The sequence below is a fragment of the Neomonachus schauinslandi genome, chromosome 4, assembly GCF_002201575.2.
Source record: "Neomonachus schauinslandi chromosome 4, ASM220157v2, whole genome shotgun sequence".
NCBI classification, from domain to species: domain Eukaryota; kingdom Metazoa; phylum Chordata; class Mammalia; order Carnivora; family Phocidae; genus Neomonachus; species Neomonachus schauinslandi.
This window is the reverse complement of record NC_058406.1, coordinates 89,175,042-89,190,748: the sequence shown is the minus strand read 5'-3', so window position 1 is coordinate 89,190,748 and position 15,707 is coordinate 89,175,042. Positions and strand designations below refer to the sequence as shown.

Genomic DNA, 15,707 nt, shown 5'->3' with positions numbered 1-15,707 from the left:
AAAAAAAAAAAACTAATGATGTAATGTATGGTGATTAACATAACATAAAGAAAGAAAGAAAGAAAGAAAACTGTTGGCTTGTGTAAGCAGCAGGTCAGCTAGTGACCTCAGAACACTGGTGTGACTTATTTTCCTCAAGTGAGGCTATCTGCCACGTTGACCTCCGTGGATACTGTGCATCAGCACATGTGGATTTCAGTTTGGGTGAAAACTATTTCTATTTTTAGGTAAATCTGAAAATCAAGAGCTACAAGTAGATAAAAGCAGGGTTTTAAACATATTGGGCAATCTGTAACACCCCAATTTCTACATTGTGCTGCATGTTGACTATGAAAGGAATATTTGCCCCTAGCTTAAAACAAGCAAACATTTGTTCTCAAAACAAAACGCCAATGTGACTGTACTCAGAACGAGGTTAACGGCTTCTCTGCCTCCCTCTGCCGGGGTCAGTGCTGGCTCTGCTGTTTAGCTGATTTCAGTAGCCTGCCAGGAACCATCACACAATTATTCGTTACTCTTTTCCAAAGTCATACCAAGTTTCCAATTTTTAAAAAAAATCGTTTATAGATACATCCTATGAAAAGTCAGACTTTCATTTAGAACAAAGTTAGGAACTGCTTTTTGTCCGAGTTCTGTTCCTGCTGTTGCAGATGAATTTAAGAGGGTGGAGAAAAAAAGAAAACCCAGAAAACCGGAAAATCTAGAGCACATATAATAAAAATAGCTACTTACAGTATGGAGAGATTAGCTAATGTTTCCTCAAATACATGAAAAGACATTTTAAAGTAGGGGAAGAAGGCACGTGGAGAAATGTGTCTAGCATTGTTTGTTCACTTTTAATTCGTTTTAGTGCTCTGAGGTTTTTCTCCTCTCCTTTGCTTCTCCTTCATTAACTCTTTAAAATTGAACTGGCTGGCTTGACTGAAAGCTCTCAGGAACTAAGACACCAACTGGTTGCAGAAAACAGTCCTGCTGGACTCACTGTCTAACTTTTAGTTACCTTTTTTCTCCCTGCTAATCCTTCATTATTGCGTTATTGACCTTATTCTAACCCGTGTAAGAATGTGATTCTCCCAAGGTCAGTTATTAACGTGTTTGGAATTTGCATTCTCCTGACCTAGTTTCCTCTTGTTCTGCAGGGTGGCAGATTTTTTTTTTGTTTTTTATCCTTGCTCTTCTCAGAGGTGTGGTAAATGACAACTCTTTAGTCTTCCCAGCTGTACTCCAGACATTTTAAAATTGCTTTTGAGTTGCAGCTTTGATTGATTGGATGTTCATCTTATCGTCATTTAAAAGTTACGGTGATTACTTTTACCGCTAATGAAATTAATGATGTGTTTTCTTTCAAACAGTTTTCATCTCTTCTCCAGTCTTATCATGACTTCTTTTTGTACCCTTCTCTTTATTCTTTAGGACTTGGCACAATATGTGAATGAAGTGAAAAGAGATAATGAGACCCTTCGTGAAATTAAACAGTTTCAGCTCTCTATAGAAAATCTGGTATGTAATTATCCTGCTATCCAGCTTCCCTAACTCACAAATCAGAGGACATCCTACAAGTTGTTTTTGAAGAAAAGATAGTTTACCTCGAAGTTTCCGTTGTCATAGGTTTTTTTTCTGATTCTTGTTTGGCAGCACCCACACGGATGTCTCGTGGCACCTGTGATATGTGTGTCATTGTCCAAGGACTTTCTGCCTTTGCTTGTCCCTCTCTCTTTAATCACACTATGCCTCTTCCCCTGGCTGTACAAATTCTAAACACTGGAGTTCATTTTTTTCTTTTCTTTCCCTTATCCCACACATACTCATGGCTGATTCCTGTTAATGTATTCATTTTATATATATTTACGGGGTGACTGCTGAGTGCCAGATGTTTTGCTTGGGGCAGGGGCTGTAACTATGAACAGCATGGTCTCATGGTTGAGGAGGCAGTAACAGAAGAGTTTAAAAATGCTCTACTGAGGGGCTCCTGGGTGGTCAGTCAGTTAAGTGTCTGCCTTCGGCTCAGGTCATGATCCCGGGGTCCTGGGATCGAGCCCCGCGTCGGGATCCCCCGCTATGCAGGGAGTCTGCTTCTCCCTCTGCCCCTCCCCCTGCTCATGCTCACTTTCTCTCTCAAATAAAATCTTAAAGAAATAAAATAAAAATGCTCTACTGAGATTCATGCTGTGAACAGGGTGGGGCAGCAGAGGATGCTAAGGAGAGTCCTCGTTTAGATGAGATGGTTAGAAAAAGTCCGTCTCAGTCCTTTGCCTCTTGAACCTGAAGCATAAGAAGAATCCAGTGGTGCAGGGATCTGGGGAAGAGGATTCCAGGCAGAAGCCACAGCAAGTGGAATGGCCAGAGATGGGCCAGAACCTGGGGGTGTTCAAGAGGTGGAAAGGCAAGAGTGGCTGGGTGAGTGAGGGGCTCTGAGGCGGGAGAGGGGTGGGTGGGAGGACTATGTTCCCCCAGCCTTAGAGGCCAAGGCATTGAGCTGGGGTTTTACTGGGATTACAATGGGAAGCTTGTAAAGGTTTCTCTAGGAGAGTCATTCTGATTTACTTTTCAAGAAAACCCTTCTAGCAGGCAGGCCAGTCAGCAAGTTGTTGAGTGGTTTCAAGAAAGAGTTGGTGGAGGCCCGGATGGAGCTGTGGGTGGTGAAAATAGAGTTGCACGTGTGAAGGAAAGACACTTTTCTTGGTCGAGCAATTTTATTGCCGCTTTCTCTGAAACATCTTTTCACATGTACAGTCACGTCCCCCTTTCAGGACCTCATCTGCCAACTTTTCAGTCACCGAAGCCTCCATCCATTCCTTCACGTAGTTGTGTTTCCAGACGGCGGACTTCTCGATTCATTCTCTTTCCCAGCCTTGTCAGCATTTGCCGTTGCCTTCAAGATTCAGTCAACATTCCTTAGCATGGTATTTAAAGCCCTCAGTGATTTGGTCTTAAACTACTTTCCTGAACTCTTCCAGCTAGTACCTGCCCACATACTTTGTGGCTCTCCTGCTGTGTTGTAAGGTCTCTAATTTGCCGTACATTTTTATCGTTCTGCCTTTGATGATAATATCAAAGCCTAGGATGTCTTCCCATTATTTCCTATTCCTTCAAGATCCAACTAAAATAATTCTTTCCCTAATCTCCCATTATTACTTTTTCTTTGTAATTCCATAGCATATTGTCTGGACAGCTGTTTAACATTGTGTGTGTGTGTGAAATATATATGACATTTACCATTTTTAAATGTACAATTTTGTGATGTTAAATACATTCATATTGTTGGGCAGCCATCACCTCTTTCCATCTCCAGAACTCTCTTCATTTTGTGAAACTGAAGCCCTTGTACCCATTAGACACTAACTCTCCATTCTTCCTTCCTCCCAGCCCCTGGCAACCACCATTTTACTTTCTGTCTTTGTGAATTTGACTACTCTAGGTACCTCATATAAGTGGAATCATGTAATATTTGTCCTTCTATAACTGGCATATTTAGCATAATGTCTTCAGTGTCCATCCTTGTTGTAGTATGTATCAGAATTTGATTTTTTTAAAAGAATTTCCTTTTTAAGGCTTTAAAATATAACATTGTATATACCCCACATTTTGATTATTCATTCATCTGTCTATGGACACTTGGATTTCTTCCCCCTTTTGGCTATTGTGAATGATGCTGCTGTGAACATGGGTGTGCAAATATATGCTTGACTCCCTGCTTTCACTTCTTTTGGTTATTTACCCAGAAGTGGAATTGCTGGATTGTATGGTAATTCTAGGCTTAATTTTTTGAGGACTAGCCATATTGTTTTCCACAGTGACTGCCCCATTTTACATTCCCACCAGCAATGCACAGGAATTCCAATATCTCCACATCCTCAACAACACTTGTTCTTTTCTTTTCTTTTCTTTTTTATCTATTTTTTTAAATATCCATCCAAATGGGTACAAAGGAGTATCTTATTATGCTTTTGACTTTGTATTTCCCTAATGATTAGGGATATTGAGTATCTATTCATATGCTTTTTGGCCATTTGTATATCTTTCTGAAGAAATGTCTATTCAAGTCCTTTGCCTATTTTTGAATCACGGTTGCTTGTTTGTTATTGTTGAGTTATAAGAGTTCTTTATATATTCTGGATATCAATTCTTGTCACACGTTTTGTTTGCAAGTATTCTCTCTCATTCTGTAGGTTGCCTTTTCACTCTGTTGATAGTATCCTTTGCATAAAATTTTTAATTTGGATGAATTTCAACTTATTGGCCTTTTGCTGATGGTGCTTTTGGTGGTATATCTAAGAAATCATTGCAAAATCCAGTGTCATAAAACTTTGCTCCTGTGTTTTCCTCTAAGGGTTTTATATTTTTAGTTCTTTGATCAATGTAGTATACTGTATAAGGTAAGGGTCCAACTTCATTCTTTTGCCTGTGCATATCCAGTTTCCCCAGAATCTTTTGTTGAAAAGGCTATCCTATCCCCATTGAATGATCTTGGTACTGTTTTCAAAAATCCTTTGACCATATATATGAGGGCCTATTTCTTTTTTTTTTTAATTATGTTAATCACCATACATTACATCATTAGTTTTTGGTGTAGTGTTCCATGATTCATTGTTTGCATATAACACCCAGTGCTCCATGCAGTACGTGCCCTCTTTAATACCCATCACAGGCTAACCCATCCCCGTACCCCCCTTCCCTCTAGAACCCTCAGTTTGTTTCTCAGAGTCCGTAGTCTCTCATGGTTCGTCTCCCCCTCCGATTCCCCCCCCTTCATTTTCCCCTTCCTGTTATCTTCTTTTTTTTTTTTTTTTTAACATATAATGTATTATTTGTTTCAGAGGTACATGTCTGTGATTCAACAGTCTTACACAGTTCACAGCACTCACCATAGCACATACCCTCCTCAGTGTCTATCACCCAGCTGCCCCATCCCTCCCACCCCCCACCACTCCAGCAACCCCAGTTTGTTTCCTGCGATTAAGAATTCCTCATATCAGTGAGGTCATATGATACATGTCTTTCTCTGATTGACTTATTTCGCTCAGCATAATACCCTCCAGTTCCATCCACATTATTGCAAATGGCAATATTTCATCCCTTTTGATGGCTCCATAATATTCCATTGTATATATATATACCACATCTTCTTCATCCATTCATCTGTTGATAGACATCTTGGCTCTTTCCATAGTTTGGCAATTGTGGACATTGCTGTTATAAACATTGGGGTGCATATACCCCTTCGGATCACTACATTTGTATCTTTGGGGTAAATACCCAGTAGCGCAATTGCTGGGTCATACGGTAGCTCTATTTTCAACTTTTTGAGGAACCTCATACTGTTTTCCAGAGTGGCTGCACCAGCTTGCATTCCCACCAATAGGAATGGTGTAGGAGGGTTCCATGAGGGCCTATTTCCAGCTGTTCTGTTCCATTGGTCTAGAAGTCTGTCTGTATGCAAGTGCCACACTGTTTTGATTACCATAGTTTTTTAATAAGGTTTGAAATAGGAAGACTAAGACCCCAACTTTGTTCTTTTTTCAAGATTGTTTTGCCTATTAAGGGTCCCTTGAGATTCCATATGAATTTTAGGATGAGTTTTCTTTTTCTGCAAAATACATCATGGGGACTTTAATGGAATATCTGTTTTTATACTTTCTTGCAGCACAGTTAATTAATTACATATCTGCTTCCTTTATTAGGATATAATCTCCTAGATGTTAGTGATAATTTTCAGTCAATTCTTTTTCCCCTTAACACTTTGTACAGTAGTTGTTCATAAATACTTAATATTTTTTAGTGTCTGCCTCCGGGAAAATGGTTCATTATGTTTAATCATTAAGTCATACTTTTCATTCTTGAGATCTTAGCTCAAGGAAGCTGTCCTTGACTTCCTAGAACAAATTAAGCCCCCGGCAATGCATGTTTCCTATACTCTTTCTTCATGGAAATTTCACATTTATAATTATATACTTCTGTAAATTCCCCCCCCCCCCCCCGCACTGGGCAGGGGCACATTTTGCCCTATATCTACTACCATGTCTGGCACACAGTTCGTGCTTAATAAGTATTAGTTGCTGTAACTTTGTTGTCATTTGAATTCTTCCAATTAATTCTTGCTTTTGGAAGCTAACTTCCCTCTGAAGTTATAAGTAAAATTAATTAATGTCCTCAGTATACCTCCTAGGCTCTCCAAGGACAGGCTGTTTTTGAAAGTGAATCATATAGACCTGAGCTTTTTAGACTAAGTGTGCTAAAAATGTAAAATGATAAAACTTGTAATGTAATAAAGTAGTTGTCCCTAGCAAATATCCTTGCTAATATTTATTTCTGTTTTTACATGATTACGAAAAGCTGAGACATGTAAATTTTATATTTTAGAACCAACCAGTTTTGCTTTTTGGACGACCTCAGGGAGATGGTGAAATTCGAATAACTACCCTAGACAAGCATACGAAACAAGAAAGGTGAGAAAAGAGCAATACTTATTTTCATAGTAAGTGGTTAGTGTCAGAAGATTGAGAAAACAATTCTAGGACAAAGGAGGGAAGCAGAGGAAGAAAAACAAGGGGACAGACCAACCTATGGTTTTCTACAATTTTCTCATAGATATGTTAGGTCTTTTCCTCTATGTTTTGGTATCTGTTGATTTGTCTAAGTTCTTAAGAGGGATATGACAAATGTAGAATGTCAGCTGAGGCTCAGAGGGACACACTGAAATGAGAGTAGAGATAAAGTAATAGACAGCACAATTGTTTGATTGCTTTTTTTGGTATACATTTGAAAACAACTAAAAAGACAAAATGCCCTAAGAATTAAGTCTAAGTGGGAATCATTTCGCGATATTTTCTTGAGGGAAGTTCAGGTTAGTGAGCTTGGCCTGGTATCCCGAATTATATACATACGATTGCTAAACTGATTGATTTGGTTAAAATGGCCATTTTCCGGAAACTTTGAACCAGGAAAGTCAGCCAGCAGGGGGCAGTGTCAGCTCTTCCAACTTGATGCCAGGCTCTACAGGTAGCTCCCAGGAGAGACATACCCTTTTCAGCCCCTCCAGGAAAATAGTCTTTGAAAGTGATGCAAGTATTAGAGCTATGTGACTGTATCATTGTCATTATCATTATTTTAAAATGTATACATGTTAATTCCTGAGAATTTTCTAAAAGATAAAAATATTGGTATTGGATGATAGGATTACAAGTTTGTTTTTCTCCCCCAGTTACACTGTTGTTAAAAATTAAGAGAAATATCAACACATAAATATAACCATAATTTTTCTAACTTGCATTTTGCTCATATGCTGCTCAATTTGTGTTTCAGGTGGTCCATAAAATCACGAGGAGCGACATAGAGGGTAAAAGTGCAGGTTCCACAATTAGATCTGGGTGTGAATCCTGCTCTGCCCCTCATTAGCTATGTGACCTTGAGCAAATTATTTAACTTCTCTAATCCTCAGTTTCCTCCCCAATAAAATGAAGATGAAAATAATACCTCAGCAGATGGTCCTGGGGATTTAAATTAAGTGAGTCATTTTGTGAAAGGGATGGACACTTCTCAACACATTCTGGCCGACTCCTCAAAACATCAGAAGTTCACTGCTATTGTTCTCATTAGTGTTCTGTAAATGTCTAGGATTTAAACTGAAAAAAAAAAATTGCTCCTGGACACTTTAAAGTGGCTTATCTCACTTGTTCCTTACAGCAACTCTGTAATGTGTATATTCTTACTATAATTTTGCGCATTTTTAAAGTGAAACTAAGGTAGAGTAAGGCCATTCATTCCGTAAAGAGTAGTACCAGGGTATGTATAGTTCATTCTTTTCAGCGTGCAATACTGCCTTTGTCTTTAACTCAAAGAAACAAGTGTGGTTGGTTTAATTAAGTTTTACCAAGGAAAAGTTAACATACATGCTTGCAAACCATTTTAAATCTCTCTCTCTTTCTTTCAGGCATATCTTCTTATTTGATTTGGCAGTGATTGTATGTAAAAGGAAAGGCGATAACTATGAAATGAAGGAAATCATAGATCTTCAGCAATACAAAATAGCCAACAATCCTACAACTGATAAAGAAAATAAAAAGGTGAATTTTTGAAAATTAATTACCATGATTTACTCATAACTTTGACCATTCAAGGAAAGGATGCTAATACATTAATGTGAGAGGGCTTATTGACGCAGGTGATTTTTCTTTCTAGAGATTGATTAGGAGCAAGCCTCTGTGAGAAATAACTGGATAGTGCCACAACTGATAATGATCATCTCTAATGCCTTAATGGTCCTCTATAATGCATTTGGCATAAGAACTGTTATAGATATAAAGTTGACTACAGAAATCTGACTGTTCAGAGTTTGTGTGCTGTTAATGTTATGAGCGGTTTGTGGATGATTATGGTGGTGTTTTAGTGAATTTGGAAGCGTGATGTTATTACTGAGTGATACATATTAACCTGAGGAATATTAATTTCAACAGTGGTCTTATGGCTTCTACCTCATCCATACCCAAGGACAAAATGGGTTAGAATTTTATTGCAAAACAAAAGATTTAAAGAAAAAATGGCTGGAACAGTTTGAAATGGCTTTGTGAGTATTTCTACCTTTAAAAGTGCTTTTTCTACTACTTAAATCTCTTACGAATAATGAACTGTCAATAAGTGTACTCCAATCCTTGTAGCATATATACATACGGAGACTGTGGAAACACTGAGCATGAGTGCTCCTCAGCTGTCTGCTTGGTAACTTTGGTCTCCTAGGAGAGAGGCTTTGGCAAATTTCTTCAAGAAAAAGAAAGAGGGAGCTCTAACCTTCCGTTTGACTTTCTTCTCATGGGTGAATTTTAATTCTTTAGCTTTCTGCAGCCCATGAAAATATTAACAGTTCTAATGATAAACCTTTGATGTAATTACCATATTTTATATAGCTCTTTAGACTAGAAATAGCTTGGAAACACAAACATTTATACTTGCACATCTTATTTTTAATAGAAAGATTTGTTTCTTCCCCTCATTTGTTTTTTTAACTCATTTATTGTTCGAGTCCTAGATCAATTGCTTGATGTTTTCAATGAATGTTTTAAGGGCTTGATTTCTTTCTGTGTTCTTTCCTTTTATGGAAGTGGAAGCTCAAGAAAGAGGTGGGAAATAGACCTGTTTCAAAAGGAATGGCATAAAGAGATGTAATTATACAAGAACATGTTATTAAGGGGTTTCTTTTTAGTTTTGATGTTTTTGGATTAAAAGGTGCATAGTGACCCTTGTTACGAAAACATATAGGTCACCCTGAAATTGAGACTGTTAGCAAAAGGTGAAATTCAGAAACAAACAAATAAACAAACACTTTTGTGATTTGCTTCATTTGTATTTTAACACTGTTTACCATTTGTGGACAAATTCTATCAGGCTTTTTGTTTGTTTCTTCTTTTGCTTTGTTTTAAGAAATGCTCATGTTAATATGGGGGTAATATTAGAATGTTTTATTGTAGTTCTGAAGCGAGAAAAACAGATTTTCTTGAGATTATTTTAGCTAACATTTTGAGTGAAATGATTGTGCTGCTAGAATATTTTTAAGCTCAGAAAAATTCTGGATTCAGCAGTAACCACTGCCATGGGTTGGCTGCATAGTCTTAGCTAAATTCATTATCTCTCAGAGCCTTGGTTTCCTCCTTGGTAAAATAAGGATAATAATGTTTTGAATTTCAGATAATATGTTTCAGGCAGAGTGCTAGCCAAATAGCACACCAGCAGTCATATGGTATTGAACAGTAAGTGATATCTATTGTTAGCACTATTATTAATATTGTTTTATATTTAGGATCTTATTACACCCATGAGGACTTGTAAAACCAGAAGGCACCATCCCAGTATACCATTATGGTCCTAATAATGTATTGTTATTGATCACAATGGTGAAGCAAAAGGGGTTAGTGTGCAGGGATGGCATGGCTATACTGTAGGTCCCCTTTGGTTGGGGCCTGAATGATGAAGTTGGTGGCCTCTGCCCAGTCTCTCATGGATAGTGGGCTCCATTGTAAACCCAGTGTGCTGTTTTAATTAGGTTTCAAGTGGTCGACTTGTCTACTTGGGTTTGGTGACAATGGGCAAAGGCAGAGCTGATCTCAAGCCTTTGCTCTTGTGGGAATGATTCTAGGCCAGTATTTTCTTATAGGTTCTCTTTGGATATATAATCTTTAGATGAAGTGAAAAAATTTCTGCAGAGGAGGAGAGTTTAATTTCTTGTCCAGAGCAGGCAGGCTCCATGGACTGTGTGATAGGCATGCCAGTTAGAATTTTGTTCATTTGCCATAAATGAAACAACTTAACACTGGATACAAGAGATTTGATAAGATGAATGCTGGGGTAGGTAGACGAGGGGTGTGGTCTGGTGGCTCACTGGGGTATCCTCAGGAACCCAGGCTCAGGTCTTCTGCTCTCCATTATCAGCATTTGGCTTCTGTACTCAGGGTTGGTCTCTTTGTTGTCCAAGGTCGCTGCTGGAGCTCCGGTTATAAAATCTACATTCTAGGCAGCAGAAGATGACTCCTTATTTTTAAGGATGCCTTGGAGATATGCCACAAACTTCTGTTACATAATACTGACCAGAACTTAGCCATGTGGCCACATCTGTCAAATACAATCTTTATTCCAGGCAGAATTGTGCCTACCTGAGAATCCAGGTTCTCTCATGGAAGAAGGGAGAAATTTGTGGTTGTAGAAAACTACCAGTCACTGCTTGATAGCTATATACCTACAGGAGAATGGATGGATTTAAATTGTCCCACCACAAGAAAGATGGCTGTACCACGCCCAGGGAAACTGGGATTCTTAATCTTTGAGCGTTTTCCAGGCACCTCACCAATATAATTAAACCTCCAAGTGGCTGTTTGTATTTCAGAATTCCATTGACTGCCCATGCAGATGGTGAGAGGGTGGAAGTACCTTTTTTGAGAATTGCTCAAAGTCGAAGTCGAGGGCTTCTATAAGCAGGGATGATGCCAATTATGGCAAAGTAAAATTAGTCAGGATTTTACTCAAGCATCAGAATATTCCATTATTTTATTTCTTCCCCTCTTTTTTGAAGCTCGTTATGCAGGAAAGCCCTGCTTCCAACTCTGTAAGCAGCTCCTGTTTGTCTTGTGCTCAGGAAAATAGAATAATCTAGGTTGAGTCCTGAAGTTTAGGAGAACATTACCCATGGTTCAAATTTTGCTATTTTATCCATTATCTAAAGTTCGAGTACTCTTCTTCCCTAAGCCATGGGGAATAAAAGAAAACTAAGAAGCCCGGCTGCATTCATGACAGCCCATGAAAAACAATAAGCCTTGGGTACCTCCTCAAGCCAGCTTCTGCCAGTCTCTTTAGCATTAACATGGGATACCGAGGTCCTCCTAGAGCATTCTGGAGTGTTGCTTTAAGGAACTCAGGGAAGGAAAGGGAGGCATCGGTGGGAGGGTGGTGGGAAATCAAGGGAGGTGATATTTTAAGACTGATGAAATGCTTGCCAGTTCTATTTACAGAAGATGGCAGTTCTGTTTATAGGATGATTGGATCATTTTTATTTAAAAAAAATTGCAAATCACCTTTAAGATGTTTAAAATACCACTTTTAATTTAGAACATTAAAAAAGACCATAGAAAAGCATGAATACCAATAAACAGTAAGTATCCAGTAAACGCAAATCATCTCCCCAGAGGTGACCTAAATCTCAGCCTGTGTCTTTCCCAAACATATCCCATCCCTGCTCAATAACCGTGTTCTCTGACCTTTGGCCGTAACCATTTCCAGCATTTAGAATATGCAGTGAACCACATCAGAACTTGGCAAACCTCCGTAAGAAAGGCTGAACAAAGAGAAAATCAGCAGTGACCCACTTGGATAGGGCAGGGAGAAGAATGTTTTTTTCTTTTTCTCCTGTGAGAAGAAGGGGTAACAGGACCGATTGCTCTTGAGGTTGTTGGAACAGTAGTGGAACCAAGGAAGGTTGGGAGCCATAGTTCTGGGGGACCCCACTCTGAAGAATGTATTTAAACCTTTAAAAGACTGATGTATATACATTGTTTATTCTTATTTATTTCCAAAAGGGCTTTTGTCACTGTCCCTCACAATTCCATTTAGTTTTCTGTGAAATAAGATGGCAAATATTTTTATTAGCTTAAGCTAGTTTTCATAATGATACAGGAGAATATGGATGTGAGTGCCTATAGCAATGTTCAAAATATTGTTAGGAGGTTTCTGGGTGTGTTTTCCCCCGATCCCTTATATCCAGTGTGTTTTATTGAATTCTCCTGTTAGATTTAAATTGATAAACATTGTCATACCTATTTTATAGCTCAGGAAACTGGTGATCACAGCAGTGTTTCAGCAAACTTGTACAACTTTAATGCTATATCATTCACTATAGAGCTCAGGATCTCAGTTCACAGCAACTTCTTTACCCATCGAGATGCTCAAATAAGCAACTGGACTCAAATCCTGTTATCTCCAAGTAGAGTCAGGTTTCCTTTTTCTGCCCCACCCCCACCCCCACTGTAATTAGGACCTAGAGGATCAGGCAGTTTCTTTAAATGTTCCAGAAATAAGTCAAAGTTGGGTAAAATATGAAATAAATAACTTGAATAATAGAATAAGGCTTTTTAAAGAAGGAGAGCAAGAAAGAAAAAGTAAAATTGGAGGTGAGGGAAGTATTGCAAATGGTAGGAAGTGATAGATTCTGAACCAGCCTCTGTAGTGTTTACTGAAGGGAACTGAAAGGTTGCCTTGCCTGGAATTTATTCTGACTGACTTGACCCAATTCTTGAAATTCTAACAATTGATATTAATCCCTTGAATAAAGTTCCTTGAAAGATGCATTACCATTATTCCCACTATCTAAGATTCCTTCACTGTGTACCATATGCACAGTGCTACATGGTTTTCCGAAGAGGAAGAAGAACGTAGAGAGATTAACGTGTGCTCAAAGATTAGCCCAGGATACTTAGGGCTAATTCCTAAATTAGCAATTTCTTGCTAATTGTTAAATGCTAAGACTGTGGTTGTGGGGAGAAGAGTTGGAGAAGGGGATATGGAAATTATAGAGCCAGGAAGGGACTCTGGGGCCAGGCGGCATTGTCATGTTGGACATCTGGAAGGGCAGCCCCTGACTTTTGTTTCCCAGGATGAACCCCTGAAAAGGAGTGCTCTCCAACTAGGGTGGGGCAGGGGGCAGGAATCTAGCCATTAAACTCCACAAATCGCATTTGATCTGAGTCACAGTGTTTCTAATTTATTGCCCATTTGCTTCCAGAAGGAATTTGAGGTCACTCACCATAAAAAGCACACATGCCACAGAATTAAAAAGAAAAATTTAAATAATCAGGTCAAACAGAACAATGTTTCAGAGCCTTTTCCTCACACTCAGGATCTACTAGATAAGAATAGTTTCCTGAAATTTACCTTCTGTAGTTTGTATTATAAAAGCAATGAGTATGTTGTTCACATTTTAAATATGAAATTATATTTTATCAAAAATAATTTTAAAAACAAAATTTGTATTAATCTAAAGATATTGCTCAGATATTTTGGATACCAGAGAGAGAATTACCGGAGGAAATTATATTCATTCTACAAGTACTTACTGAGCACTTGCCTTCTTGCCAGATATTATTGGAAGTCCTGGGCATATAACAATGAGGGAGGTATTGCAATTGAATTTAAATACTGTAATTTATAAATATAATTTTTAGTTAATATATAATGGATTGGATTTAAAGACTGAACTCTTGGATATTTCTAGCCAAATCTTATCTTCTCCCAGTCCCATTTGCTCAAGTGTAAATAGAAGGAAGCCCAAAAAGTGCCCTTCTCTCTCCCCCTGTGGTCAATTTCTCCCCAATCTCTGCAGACTGAATCTGACCACTTGCTTATAATTTTCGTGATCCCCTCCCTGGTTAAAGCATTTCACATCTCTAATTAGCTCTGTCCTCCTTGCCCTCTCCTTACCAGTCCACTCTTCAGGAAGCATCGAGGGTGATCCAGTTGTGGCCCGCCCTACATAAAACCCTTCGTTGGCTATTTATTGCCCTTGGTATAATCTCAACATTCTTGCCAGGACCTAAAAGCCCTCCCTGATTTTATCCTGCCTATCTTTCCAGCCACATCTCATATCAGTTTTACCTGTGCTCATTTTGCTGTGGTTAGATAGAGTGGATTTCAGTTCTTGGAGAATTCACAGGCCTCAGGCAACCACCCTTGAGGCTTCCCTACCCAGGATGGTCTTTCCTCCTGTTCTTTATCCTACAGATCTTGGCTTAAAATATTACTTTGTGAGCGAGATCTTTCCTGACCATTATGCTAAATTAGTAACCTTACCTCCCCAGTATTCTCTCACAATTGTAATTATATGGCCCGACAAAAATTATCCAAGGGTAGTATTTATAGCCTTCCCTCCCCCCCCTCCGCCCCTGCTTGTTAAAGAAAATCTGTTATGTGCCTGCCCAATTTCACCTATCTTTTCTCCTCCTAAAGAATAGGGATTCCTTCCTGCTTACTGAGAGAGAAGCTAAATTGAACTGCCTGGCTAATGCTGGGAGAAAGGAAAAAAGAAAGCTTCATGGTTCTGGAAACAAAGAAAATTTGGGGTTTTGGTGTGAATGAGGCTCTGGAATAGCTATGGGGTTTGAGGAATTTAGAAAGGGGAAAAGCACCTTTCAAAATACGTATCTGTGGATTCTGAATTTATATTCCCTTTTATGTCTTTTGAAATGTTAAATAGAGAATGCAATTGCTTTTTGGTTATTTTGGTTTCTGTATGTGTACTTTTAAGGGGCCAAGGCCAAAGTGCCTGGGCCCTTTGGTTGATGAGGTCACCATTGGATCTTGCTGTCCATTTCATGGGTGTTTCTCCCCTGGACTAAAAACACATCAGTGGCAGGCATCTTTTTTCACGTGCATGAGGAGTCCCTAGCACAGCTCCTGGCACATAGTGGAAAATCCTATTTTTATTGTAGATCTGAAATTTTACTCAAGTTTTCTGATAACAGGGCAATATAAAAAACAACAACAACAAAGACTTGATGGGTTAAGGATTCCTATTGTATAGAATATCATAACAGCCCTTGAGGGAAAGAAACTTTTTCTGGCGTGAGAGGGAGGCCTTATAATTTGGATTCTTAGGTAGGAAACCCTGAAAAACATATATTCTCCACTAAGCAGCATGAGATTTTTTGAAGTTCTAGAAGTTGATGTTACATATAATTATTTTTTCCTTAAATTAGCCTTCAAAAATGAGATTGCAATTTCTTGAAGGCATTTTTGTAGCTACCCAACTTGATGCTTCTAGGTTGTTTCTTTTTGTCCTTCCATATCTGTTTCTTTTTGGCAGAATGACTTAATGTTTGGATGGAACTTATAGAACCAACCAGGATATGGGTAATTTCCACATTACCTGGACTCTTTCACATATGCTGACCTAATCTATAGTTTGGCTGAAAACTGCAGAACGATATGCAATTCACATGCTGTCTGGGCCTCCTTGTCTCTGGGAGATGTGGGCAGAACTTGGCCCAAACTCCAATTCCAGGGTCTGAGGAGCTCAAAGCCCACCTATTTCCTCACATTTCTCTCTGTCCCAACTCCTGACCCAGAAGAAATGCAGTCATGGCCTAGATTTTGTGACACTGATGGGTGGCACAAGAGAGGCTCATTTCATGCACCTGTTCCCTCTGCCATTTCACCAGCCTCCTTGACATCCTCAG

At 38.8% G+C, this 15,707-nt stretch overlaps 1 protein-coding gene across 1 annotated transcript in view; it reads left to right on the top strand.

Annotated features, from left to right (window-relative positions):
* Positions 1-15,707, top strand: part of VAV3 (vav guanine nucleotide exchange factor 3) — a 352,065-nt gene that overhangs the window by 189,856 nt on the left and 146,502 nt on the right. The window contains exons 12-15 of the mRNA XM_021690322.1: positions 1,414-1,500; positions 6,361-6,446; positions 7,931-8,063; positions 8,454-8,563. Of these exons, the coding sequence (XP_021545997.1) occupies positions 1,414-1,500; positions 6,361-6,446; positions 7,931-8,063; positions 8,454-8,563 (416 nt within the window). The remainder of the gene's footprint in view (positions 1-1,413; positions 1,501-6,360; positions 6,447-7,930; positions 8,064-8,453; positions 8,564-15,707) is intronic.